Source organism: Gymnoscopelus microlampas (assembly GCF_963454915.1).
Source record: "Gymnoscopelus microlampas genome assembly, chromosome: 4".
Taxonomy (NCBI): Eukaryota; Metazoa; Chordata; class Actinopteri; order Myctophiformes; family Myctophidae; genus Gymnoscopelus; species Gymnoscopelus microlampas.
Window position 1 is genome coordinate 20,453,964 of NC_139941.1, and position 22,402 is coordinate 20,476,365.

Sequence of the window (22,402 nt, forward strand, 5' to 3'; positions counted from 1 at the left end):
GCTCTCTGTCTCTCAGTCTCTATGTATCTCAGGACACTAAGGATACTATGGTTTTATGTCAAACCGATTTGCGCAGGCACTGTTACTGCTTGCAACACCAATGGTACACCACTGCCAGTAGTTCTGTTCTGACCTGGAGGATTTATCTGCCATTCTCTTTTCCATTCAAATAAAAGCAGTTTGGATTCATTCATCCAAAATGGGCCAGATAAATCTTTAGGTGCGTACACTATGTAAGATATGTGCATTCTGCAGCACTAGTAGACCTTCATGTCCTGGAACTAACAGCCTTGAGACAGGTATTGATGATGTGATGTGATGTTATGTATTTAACGAATGCATAGTCACTTTGTTCAGACAACTTGAGCATCCAAGTGTCACACTGCATTTTTGGCTTGTGGAAGTTTGCTAGACAATTCATTATGTCTGTATTTTTCATGTTTGTCAGTTAGATTTGGTGATAACTTGAGTACAATGATGTTACCCCTTCACCTCTTCACATTAGGGCCAGTTGCAGCGATGCGAACATGTTCTCCATATTGGACAGGGCAGAGTTGACCTGTAGACAAATGCAGGGAAATAGGGGGGCTGTGATTTAAATGTATTCTTCACTATAATGTTTACTTTTCTCAAATGATTTCATTTAGCAGTTTTTATACTCAAGCCTTGTGGTATACGTGGAGTGCAAAAAAGTTTTGTCTCCAGTTACTAATTTTGAAAGGGATGCTCAGTGGAGCGCAAAACTCCACCAGGAGGCATGACCCTGCCAAGCTCCATCATTGTCTGTGTGGTGCATGACAATGTCTTGGCATTGTGTGCATGTATGAAAAGCCACAAGGCAATGGGGGGGGGGGGGATGCTATGGAAAAGGATGCTGATCGTTAATATCCTGTGTCAATTATGTGTGTACAGGGACAAACTGGGGAAACACATCAGGGTGGGAATGTAAATGACAGCTCCCCCATGTCTGTCTGTCACTCTGTCCCGGGTGTAACTCAAACTTGCCGTGTGTCTCATACGCGAACAGCCTTTTTGCATGTAGTTTGGAAGCCTCGCCCCGAAGGGCGGGGACTTCTTTCCTCTACATTAGAAGAGTTAGAACGTCACATTCTAATACAGCCCGAATACCCAATCTCAGCACTGGCCTCACCGGCCTCGTCGCCAGGCTCTCTCCCCACCCGCCCCCCACCCCCTTGCGCTTAAACTACATGCAAAAAGGCTGTTCGCGTCTCATACGACCCTGATAGGCTAACCTGACCCATCTGCTTAACTGATCAGCCGAGCGCCGCAAAACGTTTGTGTTGCATAGCCAGTGTAACTTAGATTTAAAAAGCCTATACTGAAATATACAAAGAAATGAATGACAACTTCCAGCTTCCAGCGCAGGGGCCACTGAGAATTTGCTCATTGCCCAAACGTTGGCCCCTCAACGCTGGCCCTGCAGCCCTCACTTAGCCCTCACTATTCACCGTAGGATATACCCTTCTGTTTATCCTTCTACGGTGAATAGTTCAGAAGTTATTAATGTACTATTTGTTCATTCATAATTGACCTTCTTGACCTTGACCAATGTCATGACCAAATTGACTATAAAGGTAATTGTTGTATGACTTTTCAAGCATCCAAGTTTGATGATGATACTGACATTGCCAATATGACACACAAAAAGACTCATTACAAATAAAAACAAATAAGTAAAACATGAACAAACAAAAATGATTGTCCCTTGCTGGAATTTGCACACACGCACGCGCGCGCGCACACACACACACACACACACACACACACACACACACACACACACACACACACACACTGACACACACACACACACACAAGGCGGAGTTACGGGGGATTTGCAGCTGTGTGTTTGTGTGTGTGTGGGTCTGCTCTGCGCTCTGCAGTGAGTGCATACATAGCTGAACACTAAACACTGAAGTAGGAGAGGAGGAGGGCAACTTCTACCTGAAACAGTCGATTAAATGACCGGGAATCTAAAGTCAAACAAATCTGTAAATATGTAACTTCTGGACTTACAGACTTAAGTTGTATTTTGACACGTTCAAATATGGAATCGCTTTTGAAAAGCACAAAGAAGTTGTTTGTGTACGGTCTGCTTTGGTGGTCGCTGAGCGAACTGGCATTAGCAGGTAAGAATACTTTTTTGTTGATCTGAAAAGTGGTCTGCCATTAATGACGACCATAGCAGAAACATCTTACAGAATTGATCATTATGCCACGACGTTTCTTGTCTGTTCTTTGCGTAGAGGCTGCACAGCTTTAAATGAGCTTCGACCACGACCAGTGTATGTGTGTGTATCGTGTGTGTGTGCCCTGTACCCCCCAGGCTACGGCTACGGCTACAATGTATCAAATACACTGGCTACAGTAGAAGTGGATGGAACCAATGCTATTTTAGGTTTTGGGTTAGTTAGACTGTGTGAAGTGTTTTGTTATTGTTTTACAAAGGCATAGGCTTATCTGTTTTAATAAAAGATTAGTTGGTATGGATACAGGGTAGGTGGGCACTATAGGGACATCTGGGCACCTCAATGTAAAATTGGCTATTTTTGTCCAAAATGTCAAAAAATAAAATATTTAAAAAATACTTAAGTAATGTAAAGTATACGTGATGTGAACATGCACGTTACATCATTTTCAGACTTAATTTGATCCTTCAACTTCTTGTTTATGGCCCAAAATGAATGGATATACAGGTTTTGTAGCAATTTGTAGCACAGAAATATTAGACCTTAATTGTCGAATGTTAAGCATGTTTTAATCATGTATACTTTAATTTACTTAAAAACATTTTCCAAATATTTTATTCTTTAACATTTGGGACAAAATAGACAATTTTACAATGGGTATTGTATACACGGGTAGAAGATGTAATCTACTCCTCTCTTCCTTATAATAACCATCTGCAGAAACATTCTATGATGCTCAATGCACTGTAAAAACACTATCTGGCCATCAATAGCAGGAACATTTGAATTCAACAACAACTAATGAATAAGATGTATTTTTAAAGTGACACTTTAAACTTATGTTTGTTATTTACTTTAATGTAAACATTCATAAAGTTGTCTCCTGGGTTTGATAGTGGGATTATGACATCTAGGCTGTATTTATTGTTCGCTTCATAGCTGTTTATGGGGGCTGTGGATTATAAAGCACATACAAATATTTCATATTGTCTCATCTATAGCATGTTCTTTCATTCCAAGTAACTACATTATGGAAATTTGTTTTACATGGCAGATTCTTTTGTATACATACTTTTATGTACCTGCCTATGGCTTGAACCGTGCTGTCTTTTGTTGTACAAACCACCCATTTTGACCCTCAAATTAACCCTGTAACTGTCAGTTTACTAAAAGGTCACAAGCTTTGTTCTTTGAGGGAGTTTGTGGAATCTTTCTAACAAGGTCTTTATCACAGAGACACTGTTTGTACCAACATGTAAATGCAGGACCCAGGGTCAAATACCACCCTGTTTCTGTGTCGGAACACAGGTGTACATGGGTATACTTAGGTGAGGGTGTTCTTTTGCGCTTTTTTTTTGGTCCTTAGGTTTGTACTTAAGGTTTAATCCTCTGACGTCTGGCATTTTGTTTTATAATGCAATTTGTGGTCATGGGTGGTATGGACGACTTTTAACCTCTGTACAGTGCAGTTCATTGCATATCATGGACAATTATGAAAGGTTTGCTTGGTTCCTATTGTTTTTAGAGCCTGACCCGTTCTAGATTTTTGGTCTGATACCGATATTATACTGATTATTTTGTGAAAAACTAATGACATAATCATCCAGATTCTTATAACTCTATCTGTCTCACACAAATGTTATTTTTACAACACATAACATAGCATTACCTTTGGGTAAATCCCTCAACATATCCTGATTGCTATTTTTAAACTGCTCTCGAAGAACACGGTCGCAGGCAAATACATAACAGAGGAAAGACTGTGGTTTAAGCCAGCCATGAGAAGGCAATTGATATGAAAAGCAATGGGGGTCATGCCAAAATACAGCTGCTAGCCACAAACATTGGAATCTCAGTGTGCATTGCAAAGGCTCAAACAACATTTGCGATAGTCTTGCTAGATGGTTGCTAATGGGGTACAAACACGGATCAACCAAAAAGTATGATTTCACTCCGATATTGCCGATATTGATATGCATAAACAAAATCGCTTTTGATAGATGGCCAGCTTAAGTTTGACCTGTATTGATCACTCTGCAGTCAGGTATTGATGGTTGACCATACAATTGATGTTGAAGACTTAAATGACATGGTATGGGGGTTTAAAGTTTTTATTTACACTTCACAAGTTTCCATAGGTCAATTATTTGATTTGGTAAAGAAATTATCCCTCAGTACATTTACCCTTTTAAGAAGTGCATCTGGCTTCATCAGTGGTCCGGTCAATAATCAGTAATGTATCATTAATTACCAATCCTTACCATTTGGGTTTTGAAACTAACATTTTCAGTTTGTACATACTGTACGTAGCTCCTTTGGAAGGAAAGAAGTGATTGTGTGTCGCCCTCAGGAAAAAGCATTCCAAATCTCATGAGAAACATTGGAGTGGTGGTGCCCAGGTTTTTAGGCTCCACAGTCCAGATTACAGGGTAATGTGAAATGGCAGGGACTAGCGGTAGAAGCAACAGCTGGGCCCAGCCACCACAGTGTTTCTGGAACACGCGGCTGCAGACAATGTGAGGATGTCAGAGCCTTTCATGTTCAGGTTGAAGGTTCCTGTCAGGGCAGGGCAGGTCCCAACGTGTCTGACTCCTTCTCGTCACCTTCTCATCCTCTACCTTTGTACGCTCCAATTGTGCCATTAAAGGGACCTCTACATTTAAAAATTCAAACCTGGTGTTTCTACAGTCAGCAGTCGTGAACACAAATTTGTTCCCGATTTACAATACATGTGTACATCTAACTATAATGAAGATGTGAAGTGTGAAGCATTTTTAGAAAATAGACTCTGTATACAGTTGGGCATATAGCCAACAAACGTGCCTATTCTGGGCGGCTAATATGGATGAATTCATTATTTATACAGTGTATATCTGCACACATACAGCTGTGTGAGCACCCGTTCAAATCTGGTGGTGGTATGGCTTTCAAAATCTTGACCTTGCCTCACAGAACTATAAGGCATCCTGCCTCAACCAATATAATGGAGCCTGTTCCGCAAGTAAAGAGCAACCAGGCTGATAATGAGTTCAGCCTCTAGATGTAAATGTCACATGTTGGCTATTGGCTAATGGCTATATTAAGACCACAATGCTTGGCTTGACTTGTTCTGTATCTCAACTGCAAATGTATTTGTATTTTTTGGTTGTATTTTTTATCCCTGTTCCTATCCTTAACTAAAATGAACTGGGCTCCACTTGGAAGGATTAAGCCCGATTCATACCTCGCCGTATGATGGTATTGAGCGCTGAAAATAGTTTATCTACAATCTCACGGTGCGTCGCATTGTGAGATTGTAGTTCAGCTATTTACATATGAAAGAGCATAAATTAAGCATTGTGATGTGTCCACAAAACACAGTAAATGCCAAATGTGTACGTCATTTCTCTCTCTTTCTCCCCTGTTTTCTGTTCCTACCCCACCCCCCTTTCTCCAGCTTCCTTCTACGGCGATGGCTTCGTACAGCTCAAGGCAACGGAGGCGTCCGACCGTAACTCGCTCCGCATTCGCTTCCGAACCTCAAGCGCTGATGGCCTGCTGTTCCTAGCTGCTGGTCAGACCGACCACTTCATGGTGGAACTTCATGCGGGTCGCCTGCAGGTTGGTACACCCGTAGCCTCAGCACACGGCCATATGTGCACAACGTGTGTGTGTGTGTGTGTGTGTGTGTGCGTGTGCGTGCGAGCGAGTGCTACGTTTGTTAGCATGTACCCAAACCCTCAGACAGATACATACTACATACCCAAAGGCACATACTATGTTGTACACATGCAGTGATAATTGCACCTTAAGCTGTATCTGCATCTCAGCTGTCAGTCAGTCACTCAACAGAACAGAACCATCTGACAGACCAGCTCACTTGATGTGATTGAACTCCACGCCAGCTGTGTTTTGTCACACTGGGGCATTTTAAAAAGAAGTTAAATGGAATTAGACAAGTAGACAGATCATCATGCAACTGCAACACATCTGGGGTCTCATGCATAGAACCTGAGCGATGCCAGAGTTCTTTGGGTCCGATGCCAATCCCAATTTTGGAGAGGCGATTACCCATATTTTCACTGATATTTTGTCAAAAAGTGCAAAATGTACTTATCAGTTTAGAAACTGTATATTTATTAACCACTTTCAACCTAGGATCCCTATTTTGGGCATGTCATTATAGGCGAAGATTTTCAAAAACGTTCAAAAAGAGCAGATCTACAAGCTTACAACATGTCATCTCATGACACGTTGTGAGCTTGTAACGACTAAATAACAGTCGATATTGATCATGTCATTAAGAAAGTCAAATAATGGCCAATATTTCGACCAGACAGATATTTCGGTAACCAGACATTTCGCCCTAAATCCATTTCGCCCGTGTTTTTGAGCGGACATTTCGCCCACCCCCAGACATTTCGCCCAGACAGTTCGCCCACCCCAGACGTTTTTCCCAGACATTTCGCCCACCCCCAGACATTTCGCCCGCCCACCCCCAGACATTTCGCCCAGACATTTCGCCCACCACCAGACTTTTCTTTTGCAGAGCGACATTCATTATAAATATATAATCCATCAGTTGTGCGAGATTCATTATATTGAAATTACCTACTTTTGCAATTATTATAGATAATTACCGGAGTTACCGCTGCACTGCACTTATATAATCAATCAGTTGTGCGAGATTCATTATAAATGGCTTTATTTAGGTACATAGATACATTCAATTGAAATTACCTACTTTTGCAATTATTATAGTTACCATTCATTATAAATGGCTTTATTTAAAGCTTCTAGGCTTGTTTCAATTGGGGTCCTTAAAAGGGACACACACACACACACACACACACACACACACTCACACTCACACTCACACTCACACACACACACACACACACACACACACACACACACACACACACACACACACACACACACACACAGAGAGAGAGAGCTTTTATCTAACCCTAACCCTCTGTCATTCTCGCACACAAACGGCCAGCTAGCTTCACTATCTATGGGCGAAATGTCTGAGCGAAATGTCCGCGAAAATGGGCGAAATGTCTGGGCGAAATGTCCGATTTTTTGGGCGAAATGTCTGGGCGAAATGTCCGACTTTTTGGGGCGAACTGCGGAATGGGCGAAATGACTGGTATTCGATATTTCAGTTTGACTCTACTCAAGTACTGCATAAATCACTGCCTAGAATCCATACTAAACGACAGCATACGGACAAATGAGAACTTCATACATTGACAGGGCAGGAATTTCACGGAGGCCATGAAGGCCATGCCCATCGTGGCAATAAAATATAAAGGATATAACGAGTATATAACGAGTGCAGTTTCTTAGTTACTTTATAACGAAGATTCCCCTGAGCTCAGTGAAGAAAGACGGATTCAATTATTGGAACTGATTAAAGTGCTGGACTCCAGCTATGAACTGTTCAAACAAATAGACTGTAACTCTCTGTAACTCTCAGAGTTACAGCGCCATAAGGGTTCACTTGGTTTCATTTGTACACTCTCAGAGTTACAGCCCTGTAAGGGTCCATTTGGTTCCTAACTATCAATCATTTAGCTGGGGACCCCCTGGAACCTCCTCAAGAACACCCTCACATTGAGAACCAATGGTTTAATGGTAGTGTAAGTATTATATTTGTTAAATCAAAAAGGGTTTGTTAAAATGTTAAATCTCTATATTATGATAGTACTCATGAAAGAGCTGTACTCTCTCCAGCTCTTTAATAAAGAGAACATCTTCAGGTGGGTTGCCAATTTCTTCTAATCAGGAGAGAGTGCCTATTTATCAGCTTAAATTTTACAGTGTTCCAGTTCAAACATTTTATGCTAATTTCTTTGTGTCATCAGTTTTTCACTTACTTCACTTATCTTGTATCCTGTATGAGTTCTCTCTTGATTGGATAAAATTGGTATCCCGACCTGAAAATATAGTCTGTGTTTATTAAAGAGCTGTTGAGACGGGGAGACCCTGAACAAACACTGAAGAAACACTGATGATTACTATCAGAATATAGAGCTAATTAACGACGCTGACTTTAACAAAAACATTTACTTACTGTACCTTTAACTAATGAACCCTCTGGTTTATTTTGGCTTCAGTTATTATCAGGATACTCTTCAAACTGGCAGCATTATCAAATGATCCGGCATGCAAACTTGTCACCTTGCGGTGAAATTCACCATATTGAATCCAATAGAGGAAGAAAGTCTAGTTATGCTCAGGAATTAAGTCTATGATATCGTAATGACTATCATTGTAGCCAGCAGCCTTCTACCTAGACGGCAGCTCTAGCGGGTCTGTCTGTCATGTATCCTTCTTGCATTTTCACTGCTAACCAGTTTGCATGCCTAATCATGATAAATATCAATATAGATCAATTTGAAAAACAGTTTTTCTGCTATATCACCCAGCCCTATTGTGCAGTTCTATTGTTCTATCATTTGAATGCATTTATCAGTATCCCTTATTCCAAAACAAATGCAAAAAAACAAGAAACTGTTGCCCCAAACAAAATATTGCAGTACGTGTAATGTATAATGAATAGCATACAGTAGGTATTTTGGGGATAACTGAAGTTAGTCCCTTGCTGTGTCGTACATACATTTACATTGCTTTGGCAATGTAAACGTATGTTTTCTCAATAAAGCTCCTTTGAATTGAAATGTGTCACCATGGTTTCACACAATACAGGCTCATAATCAATAGCAGAGAGTATTTTCCTTTGCGTCTGTTGATGATTCTTGATTCTGGCATGAGATCCAAAGGCTGTTCTGTTATAATTACTTTGGGCTCACCTAGGAAGACTGACCTCAATGTTTATGATGGGTTTATGTTCCAAGCAGGATGCCTGCACTATTTAGGGCATAGCAGAGGAGCTTTGCTGACAGGGTTCCTTCAAGACTGCTACGAAGGCCCTCTGCAAGCAGCTTTGTCAGGCTAAATCAGCACATAAAATGGACAAATGTTGTAATGCACAGACATAGTGACGAGAAACATTTCAGAAAGTCCTGAGATATGTATACTTTTAGTTCAGTTGCACTCAGCATCACACTGGAGAAACATTTGGCGTTAGTCCTGAAGTGAATCACACTGACTTCTTTGCATTATTTTACTTGAGTGAGCATGATTGAATCTCTTGCATCACTTTTTAGCCGCCAGCTGAAAGCGCGGCTCTATATTCTCTCTGACTCTAACCCGACACATTTCCAACATGTTTGCAACACTTTTTTTGCCTGATTGGCTGTCGTTTCAGCCAATGGGATACTTTCCCATACTCTGAACGGGCGCCCTCGTCCTCCCAAGCTATGGGACTAGACACGCCTCTCTCAGTGGATTCGTCTGCCTCTCTCAGTGGATTCGTCTGAGCGCTAGCCGAATTTGGCTAATAGTTAGCTTGTATGCTTGTATGATGTTACTAACTGTTTTAGCCAAACGCGGTAATGTCCACTCTCCATTAGTTATCGACACAAGTTGCGTTGTCATGTATTGTACATCCCACAATAAAATGTATTAACCATGTTATGCTGCTGTAATCACTTCATATTTTCGCGACATAATGTCCTTAACACGGGCCTTTCAAAAGAGGCTCTGAGCGCTAGCCGAATGTGGCTAATAGTTAGCTTGTATGCTTGTATGATGTTACTGCGCTAGCCGAATGTGGCTAATACTTAGCTTGTATGCTTGTATGATGTTACTAACTAACTGTTTTTAGCCAAACGCGGTAATGTCCACTCTCCATTAGTTGTCGACACAAGTTGCGTTACTAATCCCGTAATGTTCATGTATTGTACATCCCAAAATAAAATGTATTAACCATGTTATGGTGCTGTAAACACTTCATATTTTCGCAACATAATGTCCTTAACACGGGCCTTTCAAAAGAGACTCGCTTTATTCATTTACAGCCCATACATCTACATAAACGTTCAGATTTCAAATATAAAGTGCTTAACTCATGGCCACGGGTGTTATAATTGCGTACGGGCCCTCATAAGTACCCGTATCTTCCGTATTGTTCAATAAAAAGCATTTTAATCCGATCGGTGGCCATTGTCTCCGTTTTTTTTTTTAACTATGCGGCTGTGTCGGTTTGGCCGTGTATATCTGTCTGATACATTATAACTGTATGAGAAAATGGCCACCGATCGGAATAAAATGCTTTTTATTGAACAATGCTGGAGAGACGGGTACTTATACCCACCCGAAGTGAATTGTAACATCTGTGGCCATGGTCTAAGCACTTTATATTTGAATTCTGAACGTTTATGTAGATGTACAGGCTGTAAATGAACAAAGTGCAAACGCCATAATGCAGTTAAACAAAGACGTCACGACTGACTATGTGCAGCGGTGGAAACTACTTTACTCAAGTACTGTACTTAAGCTCACAACGCGTCGCGTTTACTCAAGTACATTTTGAATTCCGGACATTTATTGTGACAGAGTACTTTTACATTGCAGTATTTATACGTTCACTTAAATAAAACATTAGAGTACTTTTTCCACCAATGATTATTAGGCTTAGGCTACATTAATGTATTTAGGTATGACAGGAATAGCTTTGGATTGTACGGTAAGTTAGTGTTGTAGATGAATATTTAGCCTTAAAGCCAGAGATGGGAAGTAACGAAGTACAAGTACTTCGTTACTGTAACAAAGTACTTTTTTTGAGTATCTGTACTGTACTCAGTATTTATTTTTAGGACTACTTTTTTATCCGTTACATTTTAACACAAGTACTAGTACTTTCTACTCAGTACATTTTCAAAACAGGCTCGTTACTTTAGTTTTAATGTTGCGCGCAGATCAAACGAAAATAAGCGCAACAGTTATTATTTATAGCTCTGTGTGTGACGTTACTGCAAATGGATATATACTTCCTGTAAGCAGACACCAAAATAAAACTAAGTTAATCAATCATTACCACTGGCTCTTATTGTGAAGTCCTTAGGGGAAGTTAGTTTCTGTTGATAACAAGCTGTTATGACCCCTCGGTCTGATCGCGTCTGAGACCTGTGTGTGTGTGTGTGTGTGTGTGTGTGTGTGTGTGTGTGTGTGTGTGTGTGTGTGTGTGTGTGTGTGTGTGTGTGTGTGTGTGTGTGTGTGTGTGTGTGTGTGTGTGTGTGTGTGTGTGTGTGTGTGTGTGTGTGTGTGTGTGTGTGTGTGTGTGTGTGTGTGTGCGTGCGTGCGTGCGTGCGTGCGTGCGTGCGCGCGCGCGCGCCGGTGAAATGAATATAAACAACAACACGTGGATTAATCGCAGGTTTTGGCCAAACCATGCTCCTCTGACTTAAACATTGTTGTACTGTGGAAGTGCGTTAGCCTTGGATCAACACGGGCATAGTCTTGTAACAAGGCTAGAAGTTTGTCAAACTCTTGCAACCTCTGCAGCGTCATTAGGTGAGTTCATCACCAAACACAAAGTGCCGATAGAACGACAAATCAAGCACATAACGTGCGAGCGAGTGGCATAATGTCAGCCTGAGCATTGCAAAAGCTGTGTGTGTGTGTGTGTGTGTGTGTGTGTGTGTGCGCGCGCGCGTTCGCGAGTACGCGTGTGCGTTTTCTTCGAAGTAGGCTTGTCTAGTGGGCTCACTTGCTGAGTGTGTTTGAATGAAGTACAGTACAGTTGTTAATGCCATCTCTTGATCTGTCTGTCTGTATGGTAACAGTAACAGGATAGGTGGGCACTACAGACATCTGGCCACCTCAATGTAAAATATATTGTTCAAACTGTAAAAAAAATAATTGGGGGGAAATGGTCTATAAAGCAGGGGTCTTCAAAGTTTTTTCAGGCCAAGGACCCCTTCACTGAGAGAGAAATGAAGCAGGGACCCCTTAGCTGAGAGATAGATGAAGCAGGGACTCCCTAGCTGAGAGACAGTAGAAGCAGGGACCCCCTAAGCTGAGAGATAGATGAAGCAGGGACCCCCACTACATATTGTATGAAATTGTGTTGCAGATTAAACATTTTCATAGATTTCATAGATAGCTTCATAGACTGTCATAAGTGTGTTGTGTATTTTTATTTGTGTTCATTTCAGACATTTAACCATTTTAACTCTGCCGAAAATAGCAGATCTACAAGCTCACAACGCCTTGCAGCAAGAGGCGTTGTGAGCTTGTAGATCTGCTATTTTTGGCTAATGTTCCCCTGAGAATAGGAACATCTCATCTACAAACTTTATGAACCTTACTGTGGTTAATGTTATCAGTGCTACCCAAGTAGTCCATTGAAAAGTATTATTTTGGTGTATTTTGTGTATTGTAACTTGGACACTGTAACTTAATGGTAGAGGGGGACGCGTTGTACGTTCAGAATGCCTCATGGGTAATGTAGTCATTTTCTGCTATTTCGGTTCTACTGTGATAGACTGTATTGGGGCAAAAAAAGCCTGCCGCTGGCGGCTATATTATGACTTGTCATATCTTGTTTGACACCTTGGACCGATAGATGCTAGTATATATCTTGGTCACTTCTTCTCATGTTTTTATTTTTTTAGATTTGTTTTTTTGTTGACCAGAAATGTTAAGAATGTTATAGAGATAGCATGTTGTTTAGACAGATGATAGGTTCATTGTTTACCTGGATTCCTAGCTTCTCTGAGCCACTAAGTAAGTAGTAGTAAGTAGTAAGTAAGTTCATGCTTACTCAACTTATTCCGATCTCTAACTTGTAAGTTGCTGTGGATAAGAGTTTCTGCCAAATGCCTAAATTGTAACTCTAATTTTAATTGCCCAGTCCCCCCCCCTCCCTAAACTGGCATACTGTAGGTCACCAAATAAACTTCCCCACTAAAGTTTGTCTTCAGGCTTTGGATCTCATTCCAAGTGAGTTAGAGACGTGCACTATTGCCCTGAAAGCCTTGCTTGAAATGCCGAGACACAACAGCAAGCCTTGACAAGTGTGTCGTCTAAATGCCGGATTACCCAGAGATGGTGACATGATGCTCCAAGAATATAGCTAAAGGCTAAAAGATAAATGCGGTCTTCCTGCTGGGAGACACACACAAAGCTCACTGTTCTAACATCAGGTGACATTGTGGAATGTAGCATAGCACTCTGTATTTCAGCCACTTTTTTCAGAGTTTGCAAATAATCATATCGTCATTGTCGGGCAGAAACCTTGTATGTCCAATGTAGTTATTATTTAGTCACAAGCTCTTGTTAATACTTTTCATTGGTTAAATATTTATAAAACCCACATCCACCTCCAACCTGGCGTCCCTTTTTTGAGCATTTGTAGGTGAAACTTTTCAAAAATGTTAAACTTGTAGATCAGTTATTTTCACTACTTTTTTTCTTTCTTGAAAAAAAAATTATATATATATGGAGATACAAGGTTTCTGTCCGACAGCGACAATATGTTATGTCAACCAATATATTGGCATGGTTAATTAATTAGGGCAGATTAGAGTTTTTATGAATTTGTCAAGTTGAGTGCTGATTATTGCACAAAAAGAAATGTGGAGCTGAAAATAAATAGCCCCTGTTTCCATCTGTTCCTGGTGGCAGACTTTTGTATTTGTGTGTTTACTGTGTTATCACTATTGTATGGGAGCTGATAATGGAAGACGTTCCGGTGACCACTATACACATCAATCTTTATTTTTATGTTTGTTTACTTGTACAATCCATGAAGACATCACTATAAATTGAAATGATTCTATTATGTTATCACTTAACAGTAAACCATGTCAAAAACAGTGGGGAGAAGCACATACCTAAATAGAAGTGCACGAATGGCACAGGTAACAGACTTGGCTACATTTACAGTAGCATTGAGATATTGTATGACAGAAAAACACGGTGTTGTGAGCTCAGCGCTCTTCCTCAGGCAGAAAAGTTTCAGGAAGAGGACTGAGTGCTTTTCTGTTAAATGTTTAACTTTTTTGAAAGAAAGGAACTTCTGCATTAAACTCAAATAAATCCCATGCTATTCAGTAACATTTTTGCTCTATTCTTGCCTTAAGTGAGTGGACATTTTTCAACTAGTGACACTATTTCCCTATGACAAATACACACGGGTGTAATTGCATGTAGTTGTTGCCTTGTATTATACTCCTATTCACGTGCAACTTGTAATCCAGTGTTTTTGTTTCTGCCCTCAGGTGAAATTGGAACTTGGATCAGGGGAGCAACTGTTGCATTCAGAGAGAAGCACCCAGCTCAATGACCTGGCCTGGCATGCTGTGGAGGTCCACCATGAGAAATACAATGTCACTCTAACTGTGGACAAGAATTCCCAAACAAGTTTGAAGATGCCAGGGCACCATTTTGATCTCGACATAGAAGATGGTCTCTATGTTGGGGGCTCAGGAGGTCTAGACAAACTTTACCTGCCAAGTGACCTGACTGGCTTCCGTGGCTGTATGGATGAAGTGACCTTCAATGAGCATGACATCTTGTCATCTTTGAGGCCTTACACAGGATTCAAGAGCATCCATGAAGTGTCTCTAGGCTGTAGTCCACAGTTCTTTGCCAGTGAGGAGGACCCCATTAGCTTCTTCAGTTCTAGGGCCTATATTTCTCTACCACCTTGGAGTGCACAGCAAGAAGCCGTGTTTGAGTGTGTTGTGCACACTTCAGCAAAAGAAGGGATTATCCTGTACAACTCTGCCAGAGAAGGGGATTTTGTGGCCGTGGAGATCCAGGAAGGTTTGCCGGTGGCATTGTTGGGGAAAGGCGGAACCAAAACAGAGCTTCGGTCACTCACATTCATCAATGATAAGAAATGGCACTCTGTCAAATTGTACTTCAATTCAAAAAGCCTCCAGCTGACTGTGGATGAAGAGATGGTGAAAACCAATATTGGCTCTCACTCCAAGGGCATTCAGCTTAGAGGTCCTCTTTTTATCGGAGGCATTGATGATGGCACAAGGTCAGAGGTCAGAAAGATGGGGCTACTCTCTGTGTCTGGAAAGCGTGTGCGAGGAGGGTCGCTGAAGGGGTGTTTAAGGAACATCAGAGTCAATGGTGTTACGATGGGTCTCCCCGCCACTGTAGTCACCAAGGATATCTCAGTTGGCTGTGAACCAGAGAAAGATCCAGAGCCATCAACCACCATGAGTCCAACCGCTCTTCCGGGATTCCAGTTCCATCCAGTGACCCCAACACCAGCACTTTACACGTCCACACTGGCAAGGGGCTTGGACAAAAGGTATGGGTCTAACTTTGTGCATCTTAGGAATCTTGTGGTCTCAGAAGGCGGTCGAGCATCCCTTGAGTCTAAACATATCAAGGTTCTCTTAGATTTCAAGAAACTTGGCATTCGGCAGTCTCAAATTATGTTCAGAATTAATGAACAGCCAGTGCATGGTCAGATAAGACTTGACGTTGACCAGGACCAGGAAGAGAACACCTTCAGCATGTTGGACCTCTGGCATGGACGGGTCATGTATATCCATGGAGGCTCGGAAGACCCAGATGATGCCTTCATGTTTTCAATATATTCAAGTAGTAGGAGGCAAATTCCAGATTACTTAAAGGGGAATGTATTGTACTGCTTCAACATTACTGTAACCCCCACCAATGATGCGCCAGAGTTGAGTCTCCCCGAAGGTAATCTCTTTGTCCTGTTGGAGAACTCAAGGAAACACCTAACCACAGATGTTCTGAAGGCCACAGACATTGACAGCAACCCGACCAAACTCATCTTCTCTGTGCTGGGAAACCTGAATGCAGATGCAGGATATCTGGAGATCGAAAACAAACCTGGCTCTGCAGTGACAACATTCTCTTATTCAGAGTTAGAGGAAATGAAGGTATATTATGTTCACACGGGAGTGAGAAACTCAAGGATTGTGCTAAGGGTTAGTGATGGGGAAAGGGTAAGCAATACTGTGGTTCTTCGGGTCATGGCCATAGCTTTAGACTATAAGATCTCCAATAATACAGGCCTTGAGGTCACTCAGGGAGAGTCTGCTGTTATTAGTTCAAAGCAATTGGCTGTGCAAGCCAATGCGGTGAAACAGGTCATAGATGTCCGTTATGATATCATCGAACCCCCTCAGTACGGAGAACTTCAGAGGCTTCACTCAAGTGGTGAATGGAGGCACACTGACTCATTCTCCCAAAGGCTTCTTGACAAAGAGCGTCTAAGGTATATTAGCACTTTCCAAGAAATCCAGACATCCAATGCAACTGATTACTTAAAGTGCAAGGTTACTGTGGCTAACAGAGCAACCACTGAACTGTTTTTCCTAATCACTGTGAAGTGGGTGAAGTACAACCTAGAGCGGAATGTAATGGCAGATATGGACAAAGAGAGGAAAATGACACTGGACTCCGAGCATCTTCATGTCACGGCTGAAGGGGCAGCACTCTCAGAGGATGAGCTCTTCTTCAGGGTTCTCACTATACCAAAGAAAGGAAAACTCCTACTTGATACTAAAGTATTATGGAAGAACTCAACCTTCAGCCAAAGAAATGTAACAGATCTACAAGTACATTATGTGTTAGTTGACAGGCCTCATGAAGATACGAGTGACAAGTTCAAATTTCACATGTTTTCCAAACATGTTCAGTCACAAAACTATGACTTCCAGATCTCCATAAAAGCTGACATCAATAGCGTGTTCATGACAAATAACGGACTCTCACTTCTGGAGGGGGAAAGTAAATTGATTACAAAAGATGAATTCTTTGCAGAGACTTTGAGTACAAAAGATATGTTTTACACTGTCATAAGCAGTCCGAAACATGGAAAACTAGCCCGAATTAGTCAATCAAACTCTAATGCTAGTTATAGCAACATCCTCACATTCAATAACAAGGACATATTAGATGAACGTATCATGTACATTCATGATGACAGTGAATCGAACCAAGATGAATTCACGTTCATAGCCTCCACCAGTCAAGAGTTCAAAACATCAATTGCTGAGGATGAAATTGGGTCCAAAGAAGGAATGTTCAACATATCCATCCAGCTAGTCAATGACCAAAAGCCAGTACGTGTTATTGACAAAGTTTTCCATGTAGTAAGAGATGGACAGAGATTACTTACAAGAGAGGATCTGTGTTACCATGACGCAGACACTGATTTTGATGATGGCCAATTAATTTACACCCGCCGCGGAATCCCGATGGGAGACCTGGTTCTGGTTAATGACACTTCTCAACGGCTGTTCCAGTTTCACCAGAAGGACTTGGATGAGAAACGAGTGTTGTTTGTCCACAATGGCGTAAGCACTGGAAGGTTTGTGCTCTTTGTCTCAGATGGGAAACATTTTGTCTCAAGCCTCTTGGATGTCAGCGCTCATGACCCATTTTTGAAAGTTGGCAACAATACCGGCTTATTGGTTCAGAAGGGCAGATCGTTCAACCTTTCCCCTGGGAACTTCAGTGTAACTTCAAACTTGGACATCAGAGACGATCACGAGGTCGTCTTCAAAGTGTATGAAGCCCCTAAGCATGGGGGACTGTACCTCGAAGACACAAAAGTAGAATCATTCACACTGTCTGACTTAAAGAAGAGTTTGATTTCCTATCAGCATGATGACAGCAAATACTTGTCAGACTCCTTCAATTTGACAGTGACAGCCAAAGGCATTGCCCTTACTGCAAGAGTCAGTGTGAAGGTTTACTTGGAAAGCCACCAGAGACCACCCATTGTGCAGCACAGCAATACTCTATTGGTAGAGGAGGGGAAGCCAGTTAAGATTGATGAAACTAAACTGGAGGTAAGTGTTTGTCAAAGACACTGAAAAAGAGTTCAATACGTTATAAATACGATTGTTGGCAAGTAGAAATTGTTTGTTGGTTACTGTTCCAGGTCACCAGAATGCTGCTCCCATCGTGCGTTAATTTATTGGTAACGTTTCGAGCTCTTCCTCAGACCTTACTGAAAATAGTGCAGTATTTTCAGTAAGGTCTGAGAAAGAGCCTCCCGGCTCGAAACGTTACCAATAAAGTAACCCACGATGGGAGCAGCTTTCTGGTGTGCGGATTTTATGTTGAATTTTTTATCCAGAACCCAGCCCAGCAGGACAGGATATGCATGCCTTTTGCCACTGTGTGACACCTTTTTCATTACTGTTCCAGGTCACTCATGAGGACAACCTGCCATCTGAGATCATATTCACAGTTCAGGCAGCCCCTTCTCACGGCTTTCTCCGTAGATTTGTCGAAACTGAAGAGCGCTACGTAGGAACCAAACAGTCTCCCATTCGGACATTTTCGCAAGCTGACATAAATGCTGGAAACATTCAGTACATGCAGTCGGAACCCAACGAGGTCAACGACACCTTGACCCTGGACGCTACCAACGGGGTCACAAATGTCAACAGCATCAAGATTTCAATTGACATCATCCCACGCCTCATACCACTGCAGGTGTCCAATTTCACGGTAAACGAGGGTGCCTCCAAAGCATTAACACAGGAAGTGCTAAAGGTCACTAACCGACACTTTGCTGGAGTCAATTTCCTGTATAGTTTGACCATACCCCCACAACATGGTCACATTGAGCACTCTCGTTACCCAGGTGTGGCCATAACCTCTTTCTCCAGGAGGCAGGTAAGATATTCTTAATGCATCAAATATATCATGACAACATTTTCATTTATGTTTTTTTTCTCCATAATTTTTTTTGTAATTATAATAATACATTTTAAAATGATTTACGCTTTTAATTGTGTTTAATTTTGGTCTTTGAATATAAAGGGATTTATTTTTGAACACATCATACAGTACTTACTACTTATCAATAGGGGTATTTCTGATCTGCAACACATTACTTCTCTACAGGTCAATACAGGTCGGTCCATCTGTCCTAATAATTTTCACCTTATTTCACAATCATAGGTGGAGCATGAGTTTATTTACTATGTCCACGACAGCAGCGAGACCTTGAATGACAACTTCACTGTTGTGGCCAATGACACCGGCTTGAGAAAGCAGAGCATGGCCAGGACATTGTACATCCAAGTTACGGCCGTCAATGATGAACCTCCTGTTATTATAGCCAACAGGGTCCTCAGGGTGAGTATGTGATTCTGGCCTATATTTAAACCACAGGCTATTTTACTTCTGGCCCCATGGCTTCGTGCCAGACTAGCTTCATGTGGGTAGATCTCTAAATTGCCACGGCTGACTAGCTGGGGTAAAGTATGTTAGCTATGCGGAGGAGGATTCAGTTGGGCTGGCTATGCAGAACAGACATGGAAATACATTGTGAGAGGCCCCAGCCTGCTTCACATAATCACAGGGAGGAGACAAAGCATTAATGGTTAATTTGTCCGCAAATTCTCCTAGCGTAAAATTGCTTTAATGGAATACTGGTTTGTTAGGGTTGTCTGGAAGTTACTTAGTTACAGTGTCATGCTTCTTGTGGGGGGAAAAAGTGTTAAAATAAATATCTATTGATAGTTGATACTACTGAAAATATAGACCCATTTGCTTGAATTCCACACACTCGTCCTGGTGTTGAGTGACCTGCATCTTGGAAATACCACACTCATGGCCCCCTTTGCAGTTGTCTATTTTCTGTCTCTCCTCACTACTATTTACAAGACTTGTCAAAACCTAGTACAGTATATGGCTGGACCGTGTATGAAGCACTGGAGGGATTCAAATTATGCAGGAATGGTGGTCTAAAAATAACAATGTCATTCAAAAATGTATGACATTTGTGGTGAAAGGGTTAATTTAAGACCAAGGCATTACATGTCATTAACACAATACAGTAAATTACCATTTATATTGTCCTTAGCTTTGAATAGCATGCCCCCACCCAACCATCAGTTCTGTCTTGTCTGTCAATATTGCAGCCACATTATATTTAATATTGTTGGAGGAGGGTTTTTTCATGCAGCCAATTGTCAAGATTTGATCCATATAGAAGATGTTGTAGTTGTTCACTTTTGGTTAGCACTTTGAATATTCAAATGTTTGCCTAATAGTCCACTTGGTTTAGCCCGAGGATCCCATGCAATATGTGCATACCACACCGTTTACCGTACATTTTAAACTGCAGTGCTTTATGATAGCCTTAACGATATCTTGCATTTTGATTAGTTATACAGAGTAATACAGAGTTTATCCTTTGCCCATCACAGTTGTTAAATTAATGAAAACAGATTTTTTTATATCTATGTTTTGGAAATCATTCAATTAACACAAGAATATCAATGTAATTGTTTGAAAACGATTTGATGTTATCATGCACACACAATCTCAGCTAAAACCATTAACTAATGTATAGCTCTAAGCGTAAGTTCAATAAGGAAGATATCTTCTCCCTCGCTTTCATCTTTGCACTTTAGTTTCTTGCTGGCAATTCTCCACAAAAATCCTTTCATTCACAGCTTGAAGCGTGAACACTGTGTGTGCCAAAACATAAATGGTAATTTCCCCTACAGTATTAACAAAGGTCTCCCTTCCCTACCTGAAACATATACAATACATAGCATAAGTACATGTCATCCCCTGTTGAATAGATTTTGACTTTTACTCTGCTGGGCCGGATGGCTAGAGCTGGAGGGCCTATCTATTTGACTGGCTGAAGTACAGAGCACTACTCTGAAGCATGTTTTGACTAAAGGCCATAAATTCCTTTGGGTACCCACATACCATAGGCTGTGCTGAAGAGGAGAGCCCTGTACAATTAACTTTACTGTAGACCAGCTTGACTAAATCCTAACTTGGTTTGATACATCTAGAAGTCGAGCAGGTGTGCTTCCTCTGCTTGCCTTATTTGGCCATGGGTGCTCAGCGGACAATTTATACTCAGATAAAAAAAAACACTTAGGTTGAAAAAGCGGCACTCAAAAATAAAATTGCAAGACGAATAACTCAATTGGCCATTTCCTTTATTCCTCCACCTGCTAACGTGAAGGTTGTGTATATCTGTCTGTCTCTTATATGTCATCATGATTTGTGTGCATGGGGAACTCATTTGAAACAAGCTCAGTGCTTTTATGAGTCTTCCAGTTTAGTAGACCTTGTATTGTGAATTTGTACTTCCATGTACTGTTATTCTCATGTCTTACTAAATAAAGTACATCAATCAATCAATCAAGGCTACACGCTGAAACGTACAGGTTTGGCATGCAAGCATTTTGTAAATTGAATTATCAGTAAGCATCCTCAATCAGTCTTGTCATAAGGGAATGTGACACCAGTGATCATAAGGTAGTTAATGTTTAAGCTCTTATTGTTTTGACTAGGGACACTTTGACTTGTCCCTAGGAAACTGTCCACAAGGTGGCTCTCTACCACCACACCTTTTGTGTAACATCCTTTTTTCTTTATTGTTCTTTACTTTATTTTCATTCTCAGTTACAATAACTAGTCATTTGCTACATGCACTATGGTTTTCGTTCCATATTTACCAACCATTTGATTACATCAACACTTAAAATATTACATTGATATTTTAAGTGTTAATTGAGAGACACATATCCATTGCTGTTCTTGGGATAAAATATGTAATATAGACCAGAGTGACATATGGCTTCTCTGTGGACGCATTATACAATACTGTCAACAGTGTCCCCTCCAATCATAGTCATGCTGTGCTTTGTGGTCACAGGGTGCTTCCTCTCACGCGCACCACGCAATGGAATACACTGATGAGCAGGAAGTACATATGTAAATGTATGTAGTCAATATATTTTTGCTTCAAATACCACACCGTAAAATCCTCAGTGTTAATTTATCCACTTGTACTGTAACTCAGAGAGTGTACAAATGTAAGACTGAGGATTTTGTTGGATGCGTTGTGCTCTTTATTTCCGTGCACAGAAACTGTGGATAATGCTGAAGTACTTTTATGGACGTGATTGTTATCTGCAGCCACTTAAAAGAAGCTGTATCCGGGTGACCAGTAGGGCCCTGCAGTGTTATGAGAATTGAAAGGGAGTCTTAATGAGCTGTGGAAATGGATCTTGTGTGTTTTTACTTTGAAATGGATGAGTCACACTGTTGTTTGTCTCAGTTATGCCGCTGGGATGTCCTGTGAAGAGACTGATTACCAGAGGTGTAGTCATTCATAACCCAGACACACGCAGTAAAATCCCCAGTGTTACTTTGACTCTGAGAGAGTAAGAATGCAAGCACATGGACCCTCAATTGTTCATTTGTACACAACGCGGAGTTACAACTGGTTTTATTAACACTGAGGATTTTACTGTGTATGCTTACAAGCTGACACACAGACACAGCTGACACACAGCTTTGACCAT

The 22,402-nt window shown here is 41.2% G+C and overlaps 1 protein-coding gene across 1 annotated transcript in view; it reads left to right on the plus strand.

Moving 5' to 3' along the window:
• The first annotated feature begins 1,959 nt into the window (after positions 1 to 1,959).
• The window catches only part of cspg4ba (chondroitin sulfate proteoglycan 4ba), a 31,248-nt gene continuing 10,805 nt past the window's right edge, over positions 1,960 to 22,402 (plus strand). Inside the window, exons 1-5 of the mRNA XM_084054286.1 lie at positions 1,960 to 2,150; positions 5,647 to 5,810; positions 14,327 to 17,899; positions 18,261 to 18,734; positions 19,023 to 19,199. Coding sequence (XP_083910412.1) covers positions 2,069 to 2,150; positions 5,647 to 5,810; positions 14,327 to 17,899; positions 18,261 to 18,734; positions 19,023 to 19,199 — 4,470 coding nt within the window. The 5' untranslated portion in view covers positions 1,960 to 2,068. The remainder of the gene's footprint in view (positions 2,151 to 5,646; positions 5,811 to 14,326; positions 17,900 to 18,260; positions 18,735 to 19,022; positions 19,200 to 22,402) is intronic.